Source organism: Lactuca serriola, chromosome 2, assembly GCF_051521515.1.
Source record: "Lactuca serriola cultivar US96UC23 chromosome 2, Lser_US96UC23_V15, whole genome shotgun sequence".
Lineage (NCBI taxonomy): Eukaryota > Viridiplantae > Streptophyta > Magnoliopsida > Asterales > Asteraceae > Lactuca > Lactuca serriola.
In genome coordinates, this window is record NC_136409.1 from 145,144,451 (window position 1) to 145,158,710 (window position 14,260).

The 14,260-nt window shown below is 41.3% G+C and overlaps 1 protein-coding gene across 3 annotated transcripts; it reads right to left on the bottom strand.

Moving 5' to 3' along the window:
• Nucleotides 1-10,873: 10,873 nt before the first annotated feature.
• LOC145086933 (protein PIN-LIKES 3-like) lies at nt 10,874-13,933 on the bottom strand. 3 transcript variants are annotated; one of them, XM_079024794.1, is made up of 11 exons: nt 13,782-13,933; nt 13,504-13,657; nt 13,050-13,129; nt 12,819-12,943; nt 12,603-12,724; nt 12,351-12,524; nt 12,180-12,269; nt 11,824-11,924; nt 11,692-11,744; nt 11,435-11,620; nt 10,874-11,344 (listed from the first exon to the last, which is right to left on the bottom strand). In XM_079024794.1, the coding sequence occupies exons 2-11, from the start codon at nt 13,636-13,638 to the stop codon at nt 11,220-11,222; spliced, it is 1,191 nt and encodes a 396-aa protein (XP_078880920.1). In that variant the 5' UTR covers nt 13,639-13,657; nt 13,782-13,933; the 3' UTR covers nt 10,874-11,219. The 3 variants fall into 3 exon arrangements, with proteins under 3 accessions (XP_078880920.1, XP_078880919.1, XP_078880921.1); XM_079024793.1 differs by having other exon boundaries at nt 10,874-11,359; XM_079024795.1 differs by lacking the exon at nt 13,782-13,933 and having other exon boundaries at nt 10,874-11,359; nt 13,050-13,109; nt 13,504-13,640.
• Between the last annotated feature and the right edge of the window lie 327 nt (nt 13,934-14,260).

A 14,260-nucleotide genomic window follows, 5' to 3' on the forward strand; every position in this document is an offset into this window, starting at 1 on the left:
ATATTGGCCAATTTCTCGGCCGAGATGCTCTCCTGAATTGGGATAAAGTGGGGGCTCTTGGTCAATCGATCGACGATGACCCAGATCGAATCCACTCCCCGCGCGGTCCTGGGAAGCTTGGTGATAAAATCCATCGTAATATCCTCCCATTTCCACAGCGGGATATCCAACAGCTGCATCTTGCCATGTGGTCTCTGATGCTCGGCCTTGACCTTCCTGCAGGTCAAGCACCGCTCCACGTACCATGCCACATCCCGCTTCATGTAGGGCCACCAATAGTCTAGACGAAGATCCCTATACATCTTCGTCGCCCCGGGATGAATGGAGAATCGGGATTTGTGCGCCTCCTCCATTAAGATCTGGCGCACGCCTCCGAGGTATGGCACCCATACCCTGCGGTGTAATGTCAATAATCCCCTGCTGTCATAGTCGAAGGAGGAAACCTGACCCACTATGGGCTCACTCTTCCGATGTTCCTCCTTTATGGCCTCCTGCTGGGCCTCCCGCATCCGCTCCAATAGCGGAGTCACCATCGTCATCCGCATGCAGATATCCCTGATCGGTGCCGCCTTGCATCTAAGCGCATCGGCCACCATGTTGGCCTTCCCCGGATGGTAAAGGATCTCGCAATCATAATCCTTTACCACGTCCATCCACCGACGCTGCCTCATGTTTAGATTCGGTTGATCCATGAGGTACCTCAAACTCTTATGGTCTATGTAGATGGTATAACGAACCCCATAGAGGTAATGACACCAAATCTTGAGGGCGAACACAATAGCCCCCAGCTCCAAGTCATGCGTCGGGTAGTTCTCCTCATGAGGCTTCAGCTGCCTCGACGCGTAGGCGATGACATGCCCTCTCTGCATCAATACTGCGCCCAAACCTGAGATGGACGCATCGCAGTACACAACAAAATCCTCCATGCCCTCTGGCAAGGCTAAGATTGGCGCCTCGCTCAACCTCCGCCTCAGTGTCTCGAACGCTGCCTGCTGCTCAGGCCCTCAACGAAAGACCACGACCTTCCTTGTTAGCCTGGTCAAAGGTACGGCTATCTTGGAGAAATCCTGGATGAATCTTCGATAATAGCCCACTAATCCCAGGAAACTATGAATCTCAGATGGAGACTTCGGAACCTCCCATCTCATCATGGCCTCCACCTTGGCCGGGTCTACCGAAATCCCGTTCTGGTTGACAAGGTGCCCAAGAAACTGCACCTCGCGCAACCAAAACTCACATTTGGAGAACTCGGCATACAAGCTCTCCCTCCTCAAAGTCTCCAACACCTCCCGCAGGTGCTCCTCGTGCTCCTCCTGCTTCTTGGAATAAACCAAGATATCATCAATAAACACTATCACAGACCAGTCTAACATCGATCTACACACGCGGTTCATGAGGTCCATGAACGCGGCAGGAGCATTGGTGAGCCCGAAGGGCATCACCACAAACTCGTAGTGGCCATAGCGCGTCCGAAACGCAGTCTTCTACACATCCTCCTCTCTAAACCTCATCTGATGATATCCTGAACACAGATCAATCTTGGAGAACCAAGATGCTCCCTGTAGCTGGTCAAAGAGGTCATCAATCCTCGGGAGTGGTTAACGGTTCTTCACCGTTACCTTATTCAGCTCCCTATAGTCTATACATATACGATGCGACCCGTCCTTCTTCCTCACAAACAGGATCTAGGCTCCCCAAGGCGAACTACTTGGCCTGATAAACCCCTTGTCTAGCAGCTGTGTAGATAACTCCTACATCTCGAGAGGAGCCAACCGATATGGTGCCTTGGCTATCGGAGCCGCACCAGGGGACTAGGTCGATCCTGAACTCCACCTGGCGCTCCGGAGGTATCACAGGCAGATCCTCGGGGAATACGCCCGCGAACTCTCATACTACGGGCACCTCTCCCACCGTCGCCCTACTCGCCTCCCAGGTATCCATAACATATGTGACATAACCTGCGCAACCCTGCTGGAGGTAACGCCTAGCTCTCGCTGCTGAACATAGGGTTGGTCCTCACTGTGGCCTCTCGCCCTGAATCACTAGCTCTCCCCCACTTGGGGTCCTAATCCGCACCAACTGATGCGCGCAGTCGATCACTGCTCCATTGGGGCTTAACCAATCCATACTGATAATAACCTTGTTCCCCAGCAAAGGTATGGGAACCAGATCCACCAGGTAGCGCTCCTCGAATAATCTCAGCACACAATCTCGGAATACCGTCGATGCTCGCACCGAACGGTCATCTGCAATCTCTACGTCTAGAGGGAAATCCAACATGCCTGAAGACTCGGAAAATCTCATGTTGAGCGCAAGAGAAACAAATGATCGGGTAGCACCCGAATCAAACAATACCTGAACTGGGATACCATTCACATGGAACGATCCTAAACAGAGCACATACATAACATATCAAAATCACAGCAGCATATCATAACAACATAAATAACAAGTCATACCCGTCACCACATCGGGTGCAGCGCATGCCTCCTCGGTAGTCAACTGGAATGCCCGTCTCCTCACCACTGGAGCCTCTGCCTTACCCTGTCGGCTATCAGAGATCCGCAGGGTCACTGGAGCTGGCGCCTTCACTGGCGTTGATGCTGCTATCAACTGGGGGCAATTGGCCTTCTTGTAGCCCCTCTGGTTGTATTGGAAACACAGCAACTCAGACGTCTGAATAACCGGTGCAGGGGTAGTATAATACCTGCTGAAATGCCCTGTCTTGCCGCACTTGTAGCAGCCTGACGATCCCAGTCTACACGCCCCCTCATGTGGCCTGCCGCATTTCCTGCAGCGGCCCGGTCCTGACTGGCCTTTCGGCCTACCATCTGATCCCTTGGTCTTCTCCTCCGAAGCCCCAATCGACTGCCCATCCTCTACTTTCCTCTTCCGGACATGCTCCAGATCGATCTCCCTCTCCCTCGCCCTGGCAATCATGGACTCCAGGGTAGGGCAAGCTGAAAAACTAACATGTTCCCGAATGTCGGCTCACAGCATGTCATGATAGCGGGTCCTCCTCATATCCTCATCTCCCGCATACTAGGACACCAACAATGGCCTCTCCCGGAACTTGGTGGTGATCTCCGCCACAGTCTTCGTAGTTTGTCTCATGTCCAAAAACTATCTGGCCAGCTGTTGAAGCTCTACCGCTGGCGCAAACTCTGCTCGGAACCGGGTCACAAAATCTGATCATGTCATAGCCTCAACAGTCGAGGCTCCCAATGAGTCACCAACAGACTCCCACCAGTCTCTAGCTCTGTCTCTCAAACACCCTGCTGCATATCTCACCTTCGACCCCTCGGGGCAGAAGTTGGTCAGCTGTGCGGACTCAATGTCCACAATCCATCGTCTGGCAGCAATGGGGTACTTCGCCCCATGGAAATCCAGCGCACCATTGCCCCTGAAGTCCTTAAAGGACAGTGTGCGAGATCCTGACTGGCCAGATGCTATTTCACTCCTGAACGCCCTAATTCGGTCCTCCATCAGCTCAACTATCCCTTCCTTGATCGACCCGAAAATGATGGGGGTCGACTCAAGGATGCCTTTGGTGATCTCTGACGCGATGAACTCGCGTAGCCTCTCATCTAATGGTTCGGAAACTAATCCTGAACCCGATCCCTCTCCTGAACTGCTAACTGCTAGCCTCGGACGTAGTACCACCATTCTGCAATACATACAGGCAACCATTAGTGATACTGATACCTCTAAAGGGATCGCATATATTACAGGTTCCCTGGTCTTGCCTCAGTCCTCCTTAATTCGGGTACGGATCCTATGCTTTCAGTAGTACGGGCCCATACTACCTTCCACATTTATCCGTACCTTCCTCAAGGACAACTTTGACTCCACCAGATCCCTCTCACCGCTGCTGGTCGTCTGTTATTCCCATTCTAGGTTTGCCCTAGGGAAAATCTCTGACTCCACCCAAACCGGTCCTCAGCTGCTGAAGGCCTCCTTGTAATGCCAGTTAGCCATTATCTAAATACCATCACATGTTATGAGGCTCAGATAATCCTTCGAGTAACATACTCGTCCCTACAGCGGTTAGACTCAAACAAGAGCTGCGCAATAGGGCCAAATCCAGCACTCTGAGATTATTCAACTCTGATCACATGTAATGTGACGTATTCACCTAATGACTAACTCCCATCACTCAGAGTCCTACAAAGCACAAAGCAAGCAGCATTCGGACGCAGGAAAACTACTCAAGCAAATTTGTCCTTATAATGAGAAGTTGAACTAGCATATAATGCTAAGCTCATACTACCAGGCATAACCTAAATAGGCTATCCTACTACTGTCTACTCAATACTAGCATGCAATTCTCATCAGCTGAAGCACATAAAGCAGGCACATAAGGCATCATTCCTAGATCCTTAGTCCTATTCTAGCATGCTGTTCTACTGAATCTGATAAACATAGCATAACATTGTATGGGTACTTTGGGGAATACTTACTTGAGCTCGACCGGTTGCGCACATCACACACTTGTTCCTTCTCAAAACTTTTCTGTTTTATTCTTTGGAAAACCACTTTCTTATAAAATCTTTTAATCCCTCGGTTTGAGTCCAGACGCCCCCGAAGGTCTGTCCGAATCCCTCAAACCAGGGCTCTGATACCAACTTGTAACGACCCAAATTTTTCCGCCCAAAAATTCCATTTTAAATTAAGTGGTTAGCAAAACTTTAGTAGTAAAACATCATTCGATCATATCAATTCATAAAACATATCTCGTGTCTGAAAACCAAAGCATGAAAATAATAATAATGTCATAGTACAATCCCAGAACATCTCATAATGCAGAAAAACCAATGTGTGTGTATGATGTGCCGTTACCGCGCCAGCTCTTTCCCCTGAAGAGGTACCTGAAAACAAAACTGTAAACTGTAAGCACAAAGCTTAGTGAGTTCCCCCATCGTACGACATACCATACAATCACATCACATACATACTGCCAGGCATTTCTGGGGTGTCCGACCTACCCGTACGGCCATTCTGGGGTGCCGACCTACCCGTGTCAAACCATTCTGGGGCGTTGACCTACCCATGTCGAGCTATTCTGGGGTTCTGACTACCCTTCGGTCCTAACAACCGAACCTCGGGGACTATTTCACCCCTACTACTACGATCACACATATCATAGCATAATCTATTGTCAGACATATCTGGAGTGTCCGACCTACCCTTCGGTCCTAACGACCGAATCTCGGGGACCTTTCCCCCTTCTACTACCTCTACCTCTATCTCATATAACATATCATGCTAGTAGCTAAACATATCATAACATATTGTTAGGCATATCTAGGGTGCCTAACCTACCCTTTCAGTCCTAACAACCGAACTCTATCACTATCAAATATCATATCACACTAGCATATAACAGATCAGGTAGTAGCAACATAGATGAATATCACAAAGACAAACATCTAACATACAATCCCTACTGGTGGGTCGACATTGTGGCCGTAGACCCACGCTACTGGAAGGTAACTCACCTCGTAGTAGCTGTTGAACTGTGCGGGAATCCTCTGACTGCTGCTGCTGCTGCTGCCCCGGAAATCCTCCGGCTATAATTCCAAAAAAACACTTAGTCAGAAACTGACATCTAGTCTTGGGAAGGAAATGAATGCATTTGTATACTATTAAATTCAATCTGAAGTTAAACCAATTCATGGGGTGGTATGACCATTTTACCCCTGACCAAGTCAAAGTCAAAGTCAACTTCTAGTTGACCTGACTCGCGGAGTTGGCTCGCCAACTCGCCGAGTCCCTATCATTCCATTATACCTCATACCCATATCTACTCGTCGAGTTAGGCGATGACTCGACGAGTTTTCCTTCTAAATGGATATCGACTGAATCCTCACCCAACTCGCCGAGTTGTATGAACAACTCGTCGAGTTCATCATCAACTGATACACAGGTCTTGTCCTTGACTCGCCGAGTTGTATGAACAACTCGTCGAGTTCATCTTCATCCTTAAGAAGATTGCCTTGGACTCGCCGAGTCTGTTCATGCACTCGCCGAGTCCCATGAATTTCCAGAACAATAGCTTAGTCCAGAACGTTGGGTCACTCCCTGGGACCCCTCTAAAACATTTCCACACTCAACTGGGTCCTTTTGACCCTCAACTGATATGGGACGGAACCTTGGACTCGCCGAGTCCAAGAACGGACTCGCCAAGTTGGTCACAACCACTCACTGAATCTTCGATTTCTGACGTACAACCCTTGATCAAAAGATAGATCTATGCTTCTACAATCGATCTAGCACGTAAAGTTACAACCTTTACGTGCTTGCATGGGACTTTGAGCTTAACATGTCCTTGAACAAGCCCTCTCAAAGCATGGGGCCTTCTTTAAGTGCAAGAGCCACTCCTTTTCTGCCTTGTAACCCCTCTAAGGGCCTAGATCCGAAACATCAACTCCAAACCATGCTTGCAATCATGGTTGGTGACCAAAATGGCTTAGAAAAGCCCTAAAACTTCACAAAATGGGATCTAGCAAATGGAAGAGCAAGGTACAGGCTTTTTACCTTCAATGAGCTGAAAACGGTGCACAAACTCAGATCCCTTTAGCCTTCTCTTGTTCCTTCAAGCTTTTCCTTCCCTCCTTGGATCACAAAAGCACCAAAGTCACTCCAAATGCCTTAGATTGCTTCAATAACGGCTAGTGTTTGCTATAGGGGTCTTCTGGGAGCAAATGGGACAAAGGAGGTCGAGTTAAGGCGTTTAAATAGGATGCAAACCCTCGAATTAGGGTTTTTGTCCAAACAGGGTCTACTCGCCGAGTCCACCACTTAAGTCCCGTGTCCCTTCTCGCTTCTACTTAGCGAGTTGGACCTTCAACTCGCCGAGTCCAAGGCCAAAATGCAAGATATATAACAAGAGAATACATACCAAGAACCAGGTGCTACAATCTATGAGCCATCTTTCTTAAATTAGCCCATACCATCTATTTCCTTATATCACCCCATGCAAACACAATTCAAAAATGGTATACACGGTCCTAACCACTTATTTACTCTTTATAGACAAACCATCTCTCCTATTCCCGTCAATCACAAATCTTCCATGCTTGACTAAAATTGGAAAAATTACGTGACTGCTAAATATAATGCTTTTCTTAAACAACATACTTCAAATTTGGTTCCTTGTCCTATATAAAGACAATGATATCATACGATGCCATTGGATATTCAAACATAAATTACATGTCGATGGTACTCTGAAAAGATACATAGTGAGTTTAGTGGTGAATGGAAAATCCCAAAAAGTAGGATTTGACTACAAAAAAAAATAGTTAGCCATGTGGTTAAATTTGACAACATTCGAACAATATAAGTTCAAATATGGGTCGAAGTTGTCCAATTCACTAAGTTGACGTCAAAAATGCATTTTCCGTGATAACCTCAAATAAACAGTATATATGCATCATGTGACAACCCGAAATTTCTAGCTTGTATAAACGTTCAAATCTATCAAAGTTAGACTCGTGTTGCTATCTTTTAGCACTGTTTACGGTCTATTTTGAGTATTCTGAGACTAGTGCATCAAAGGAATCAGTGTTTGGATTTGTCAGTTAAAGTTCCAAACCATCTAGCAAATCGTAAACCTCCTCAAAAGGAGCTTACAGTCAGGACATTAGAGCTTACGATCACAGTGACCGTAAACTTCCTCCTATATATATAGTTCATGATCATTTTTTATCATTTCTTCCATTTCAAGCCTAGAACTCAATTTCTCTCCCAAGGATCTTAAGGTTTTGCTTCCAAACTTCAATAATGTAAGTGATTCCTTCCCTTTTTGGAGTTGATACATCTCTTCTTCTTGATTCACTCTTGAATTCATCCACAAATATCATCTTTTGAGTCTAGATCTTCAAGATCCTCACGAACATCAAGAACACTTTAGTGTTTTGGGCCGAAAACACCCTTCTTTGCTTCCAAATTGTAAGTATCTATCTTATATACTTGTTATCTAATTAGGATACTTGATTAAGGCCTTGAAAACATTCATTTTTCATGAACAAAAGGTGTTTACGGTCTAGTGTATCTCCTTAGACCGTAAACCCTTATTAAGGGTGCAAATGAGACATTAGACCCTCCTAAAGCCTAGAATGGAACTTAGAGCCCTTCGAAATGCTTGGAAATCATCCTATGCACAAAAGGATGTGAGTTTACGGTGGTAAACTCACTAGACCGTAAACCTTATGACCGTAAGGTCATAGGACCGTAAACACATGGGACCGTGAACCCATTGTACCGTAAACTCTTTAGGGTGGCCATACACCCTAAGTGTGTAATCATATGTAATTGTATCTATTCAATCTAAGAGTTTCCTAGTCTATTAGGTTGTTATCCCTTATAATTAGTTGTTTATACACTAATCAAATACACATACATGTCATTATATGTTTATTAGGATCTTTGTGTGCTCAAGGTTTCAACTGACACTCTACATCCTTTTTCCAAACATACTTCCGTATCACTCACTACAGGTGAGTTCATACCCCTTAATCTACCTTTTAAATGATTTTAAATGCTTTTAGGGGGGGATACAAGTTGAAACATTATAGTTATTATATCAATCACATGTGATTAATAACTATCAAACAAATGGATTTGTTATACTTTTAGTTGTTTTATCAAACAAACTACTTCAAAATGTTTATCAAACTCTTTTACATGTTAAACTCTTTATCAAACTTGTTCTTACATGCCAAACCTTTTCTTTAAACTCTTTTAAACTTATATATTGTCAAAACCGTGTCTAATGCATATAAAGTTATATAAGTAAGGTTGGAAGGACTTAGGACTGATAACTTACTTTATTTTATGTTCCTTGTTTGGTTGTGGATTTAGAGTACTCTGTTGTTTACCCGAGTGTCATTTGATCCTTAGTTATATATTATGTATATATGTATAAGACATAAAAGCTTTTGTCTCAAGTTCAATACACCTAGTTATACAAACAACTTACTAGTAAACTATAATAGGTATAGTTTAGGAAGTCACTATTCACTATTTCTAGTACAATGAAACATACAAGGAGTCAGTTCATACATGAGTCAATACATACTATTATGAGAAACTAAGATAACATAATATTATGAGAAATAATACATACTATACATTATACAAGAGAACATACTATGATGAGAAACAAAGAGAAGATACTACATACTAGACAGAGAGAACATACATTACACTAGTACATACAAGGTGGAAATTCTCGTATTCCTTATGTACACGTTGGTCTTGTCAAATTCGAGACAAAACTCAAGACAAAACTCGTTGGTGCTCTCAAATTCGAATTTGACAAGACCAATTTGGGACATCTTTCTTACTTTTTGGGAATCTTAGTAACATGTACACCTAAAAGCATGTTCCTAAGTCAATGTAAGCATGTCATAGAGTACATCACACAAGCAGGTATGCACTAATGTAAACAAATTTCCACACCAGTTGACACAACTTCAAAGCATAGTGCTTCGGTCGGTGAGCCAATAAACGAACCATCACTTTATCACAACTGACAGGAGCATTGTAATATCTTACATTTTCCATGCCACACATAGTATGCATCATTCAAAAAATATGTTTATTTATGCATGCCCACAGGTACCTCACTTAAGTGCCCTTAAACGCATCATATAATACCTTAAGGGCACTCTTACATGGTCTTCATATGTATCCGTTGGCACTCATGCAACTTATTTCTTATACTTACACATACTGGAGAGGGTGCCTTGCACTTGTCGACCCACCTTCGGTTATTGATTATTTGTGGGTGATGGTACCATTTCATGGTCAACAAACCGCCAACAAACCCTCTATTACTCATTACTCCATCGTTGAGGTCAAATACAAAGGCCAACGTAGTTCCTTAAACGCGTTGGCGTCGCAACCTACTATTTGATTACTATACCTCTATGAGATGTGCTACTTTGGTCTAATGTGATGCTCAGTGAGCAGGCATGTGGTGTTCAGACCTAATGCCAGAGTGGTTGCTAATGTTTTGGGTTTAACCCACACCATTTTTAGGTCAATTTATCATTATAAATAAATTTCTTTATAACTTTGTAATCCTAAGCTAACAAGAATGTGTGTGACTACCATGGTTATAATCATTGGCGGACTCATGTGGTGCCCAAGGGGTCCTGGGTCACTACTCCGATTCAACCAAATAGTGTAAAAAAATTGTTTTTCTAATAGGTGTAACATCTTTGAAATATGAGTGTCATAATTATTTTAGAAGTCCAAAAAATGACATGGTGTGATAAATACTAGCCCATGATTTCAAAAAATGACATGGTGTAATATGAGTGCAACGTCTTCGAACGATATCATGATTTCTTATGTTGAAAAAGAAACCCTTATGAAAGTGAAGATTGCAGATGCAATGTGTCGGTCTTAAAAAAATGTGTATTCGTAGATGTCCAATTTAAATATTAAGATGTAATGGATCGTTTTAATATATTGAACTTTTAAAGAAATATATTGTTACATTTGGTGGGAATTTTTTTTTTTTTTTTGTGTCACCACTATTCAAACGTTCTGCGTCCGCCACCGGTTATAATAGCAAATCTATCTCTAGATTGTCATTGGCGTGTGAACCATACTAAATTCTCGAGTTATTTGTTTTCTTCACGTATTTATTCTTGTTGATTATCGATTCTTGTTTCTAACACATACTTATAGTAATATACTATTTATGGCTAAAAATTGTTTGATGAGAATTCAACTTAAGTTCTTATAAATCAGAGTTGAACTCGTATGTTAGGTTTCATGCACATGACTTGTACTCAAACTACTAAAATTCTACATGAAAGAGCTCAATCTCGAATAACTAAACAAAAGCTTCGACTCATTTTATGTTTTGAAAATCAAAAATTAAATACTTGAAATTCGCATTTTTATGTTTTTACCACGAGACATTCGGGCAAATATAAATCAAAGATTCTACATTTTAATAATCTAATTAACACTGAATTTGGTGCCCATTGACCATCGACATTATTCGTACAATGACAATTCGACGACAAGGATTTAAGCCTAAATGTGTCATCTTTTTCTCATAGGCATTGCTCGAACACAATACAACCTGTCTCAATGATCATCGGTCTTTTTCATTGTATAGTGAAAAAGCTCACTCCCGGTTTTGGAACTTTTGTGATCGGCAATTAAACAACTTAGCATCAATCAAATGAAACAAATCAAGCGACTAGCCACATGAAGAACATTGACCAAAGGGTAAGTGATATCGACGCCAAACCATACGCCCACAACATAATCACAGAACATTCACTCTCACCAGCTCCAAATAACTGTGTTATTGTACCTACCATATCAATAACTTTCAAATCATGTCATCAAAATCCAACAAAAACATATAGAAGAAATTCTATAACATCTAGTCTCATACTCATACCAATGTTTATAGCAGGAGGAAGCGCAAACTGTAGTAGAAGAACGAAAAGATAAAGAGGATTTCCATGCACTAAACCAAGGTAAAGTGCTCCTTTCACAATTGAAATACCAAAAAGTGGTAACAAAACTAACCGAACTGCTACGATTCCAAACACAATTGATAATGACACCCCAGATCCTTTGAGACCTACAACGTGTATCCACTAATATCAAACAATCAAATACATATACACAAACAAATTTATGATCTAAGATTACCTTTTAAGAGGTTACCACCCATAATTAATGTCATAGTCGGGATCCCAGCATCTCTGAGACAACGAAAAAGAAATATATTGGACCTATAATATGACATATCATGATTCATGACATGATTTTAGAAGATCATACCCTACTAAGGATGCAGAATCTTGGATCACCCGAAGAGGAGCTGTTGTGCCAATTAGTAACTTTCGTATTGGTGCAATTGTTCCAACGATGAATCCCACAATCTTTATGATAGAAGACAACTTGTTAATTAGCGTGTGTATATGGTTGATATGTGGAATCCTACATAGTTAAACTCCAACATATCTTATAATTAAGGGACGTTGGGACTTGGGATATATCTTATAATTACTACACACCATCATAGTGGTGATCATTTGGTATAAAACACTTCAAAATACAGTTGACACACGTTCGAATCCCACTGGCTTCAACCTTGGGATGGCTTTCCATTCAAAAAATAAAGCCAGCATATATACCGCTCCAATGGTTGAGGGTGCCAACACCAACTTCAAGTCAATCCCACGTAAAAAGTTCACCAAATGTTGCTTCATTGTGTCTAACATCACCTAATGCAATATAACATTCTAACTTTTGAGTAATATTATATATATCGGATACAAATTACTCCAATGAAAGTGAAAAACAACCTTAGCTTTTCCCTTCATGTGAATAATAGATGAAGATGATGGGAGCAAGCTTTCACTCAAACCCTCTTGCATGGCTACCGTTTCTTTGACACCATTGTTACCAGAATCTTGGTAATCACTCGAGAATACCCGTACTAGGTTATACACATAAGTCCACAAAAATATTGCTCCAATCTAATAAAAGTGTAGTTTATTAGGTCGACTTCAAACAAATAATTAATAATCCGAAAATTTCCAAGTAAAAGTACATACAGCCATAGATAGTGAAGCATAAGCCATGGCATACTCTCGACAAACATTAGGGTCACCAAAAGGACTTCCTTTTTCTTTGCATACAGCTGGAACTATAATCAAAGGCAAGCTTCCTAGGTTTCCTGTGATTAATTTTGAATCAAAATTAATCAAAAAATACATTAACTTAAAAAGGGAATAATATTTAGTGCTTTTTATAGGGTTCAAGTAATTTACCTGCTGCACAGGCACCTAGGATGAGACCTTTTAGATTTTGAGGTGGTCTAGTGATGATCAAAAGCACCCATCCAAGTGATGACCCAATTATGTATGTAATAAGAATATTTATAGGCATAAACCACCTACAATTTGAAACAATTCACATTCAAAATAGAGACACCATTTTAAAGCAACGGATCAAGTAAATGAGTTGACTACATAATCAAGAACCTATTGGAGAAAATTTACATGGAAATGATGCTTTCGAGAGTGATTGTTTTAGCAAGATTGCTCCCCACTAGTGCTGGACTGAATACAAAGAATACAATCTGATCAAATAGGAAGAAATCTTGTGAGTCCCATATTCAAAAAATCGAATCTTTAACCAAAATTTGCAACTTTCTTGAATCAAATAATTAACAACTTTCTTGAACTTGTGTATTTGAAGCCACGATTATATATGAGTTCCATAATGAGAAAAACTGAACCTTTCATCTAATTAGCAAGTCTTTTAACAAAACTACAATAGTTAGTACTATTCGTAAGCTTAAGCTAAAAGAGCCCATGAAAGTGCACATCGACAAGTCCTAAAGTACAATAACACCTTGTACATTACAAGTATACAATGCCCATGAAAGTGGACATCGACAAGTCCTAAAGTACAATAATTTCTTGATTAACTAAAGAGAAATAAAAAACTTACATTATTGACTTGCTTCCTTGTACTTTCTCCCAAGATATCGATAGAATCCAAGGCAAGAAATGAGCCAAGTGCAGTAATTATAAGAACTTTAAGAATAGGGATAGATGCAGCAGAGAATAGATCTAGAAACCCCATCTGTAAAACAAACTGTTTCCTGAAACCAAAAAATATATATATCATTAACATTGTGAAGTCGAAGAATACTGGTGTATATAAACAACAAAATACATGCATCAGTATACAAACAACAAAAATACAAAATATATGCATGCGCAAACCTAATGAGATTCAAAGCAATCCGTCGTATTCCATTGAGAATGTTGAAAGCATTAGAGCAAAGGAATTAGTGGGGAAAGAGATTGTTATCTGAAGATGGAGAACTGAAGGCTGTCTTTCTCTATAACTTTAAATTAAAATAGTAATACATATCAATTATGCATAAAAAGCTTTATCTACTCTTTAGTAAAAAGCTTTATCAACTTTTTAATAAAGGGGTGGTCCATATGGAATCTAAAATGGATTTTCGTTTTTATTAATTGCTTGCAGCACCCGCTCCTGAATGATGGATCAACCATGGAATCAAAGATAAACATCAGGGTTTACCGATTTATATTCAAAGAATAGTTTATTTACAGATTTTAATGAGAGATAAAAGACAAAAGAATCAAGAATTTTATAGCACCAAAAGAATGAAAAGGATATAGAATCTAATAGGATTGATGTCAACTTTTTGGATTATACTCTGGATGTTATTTCT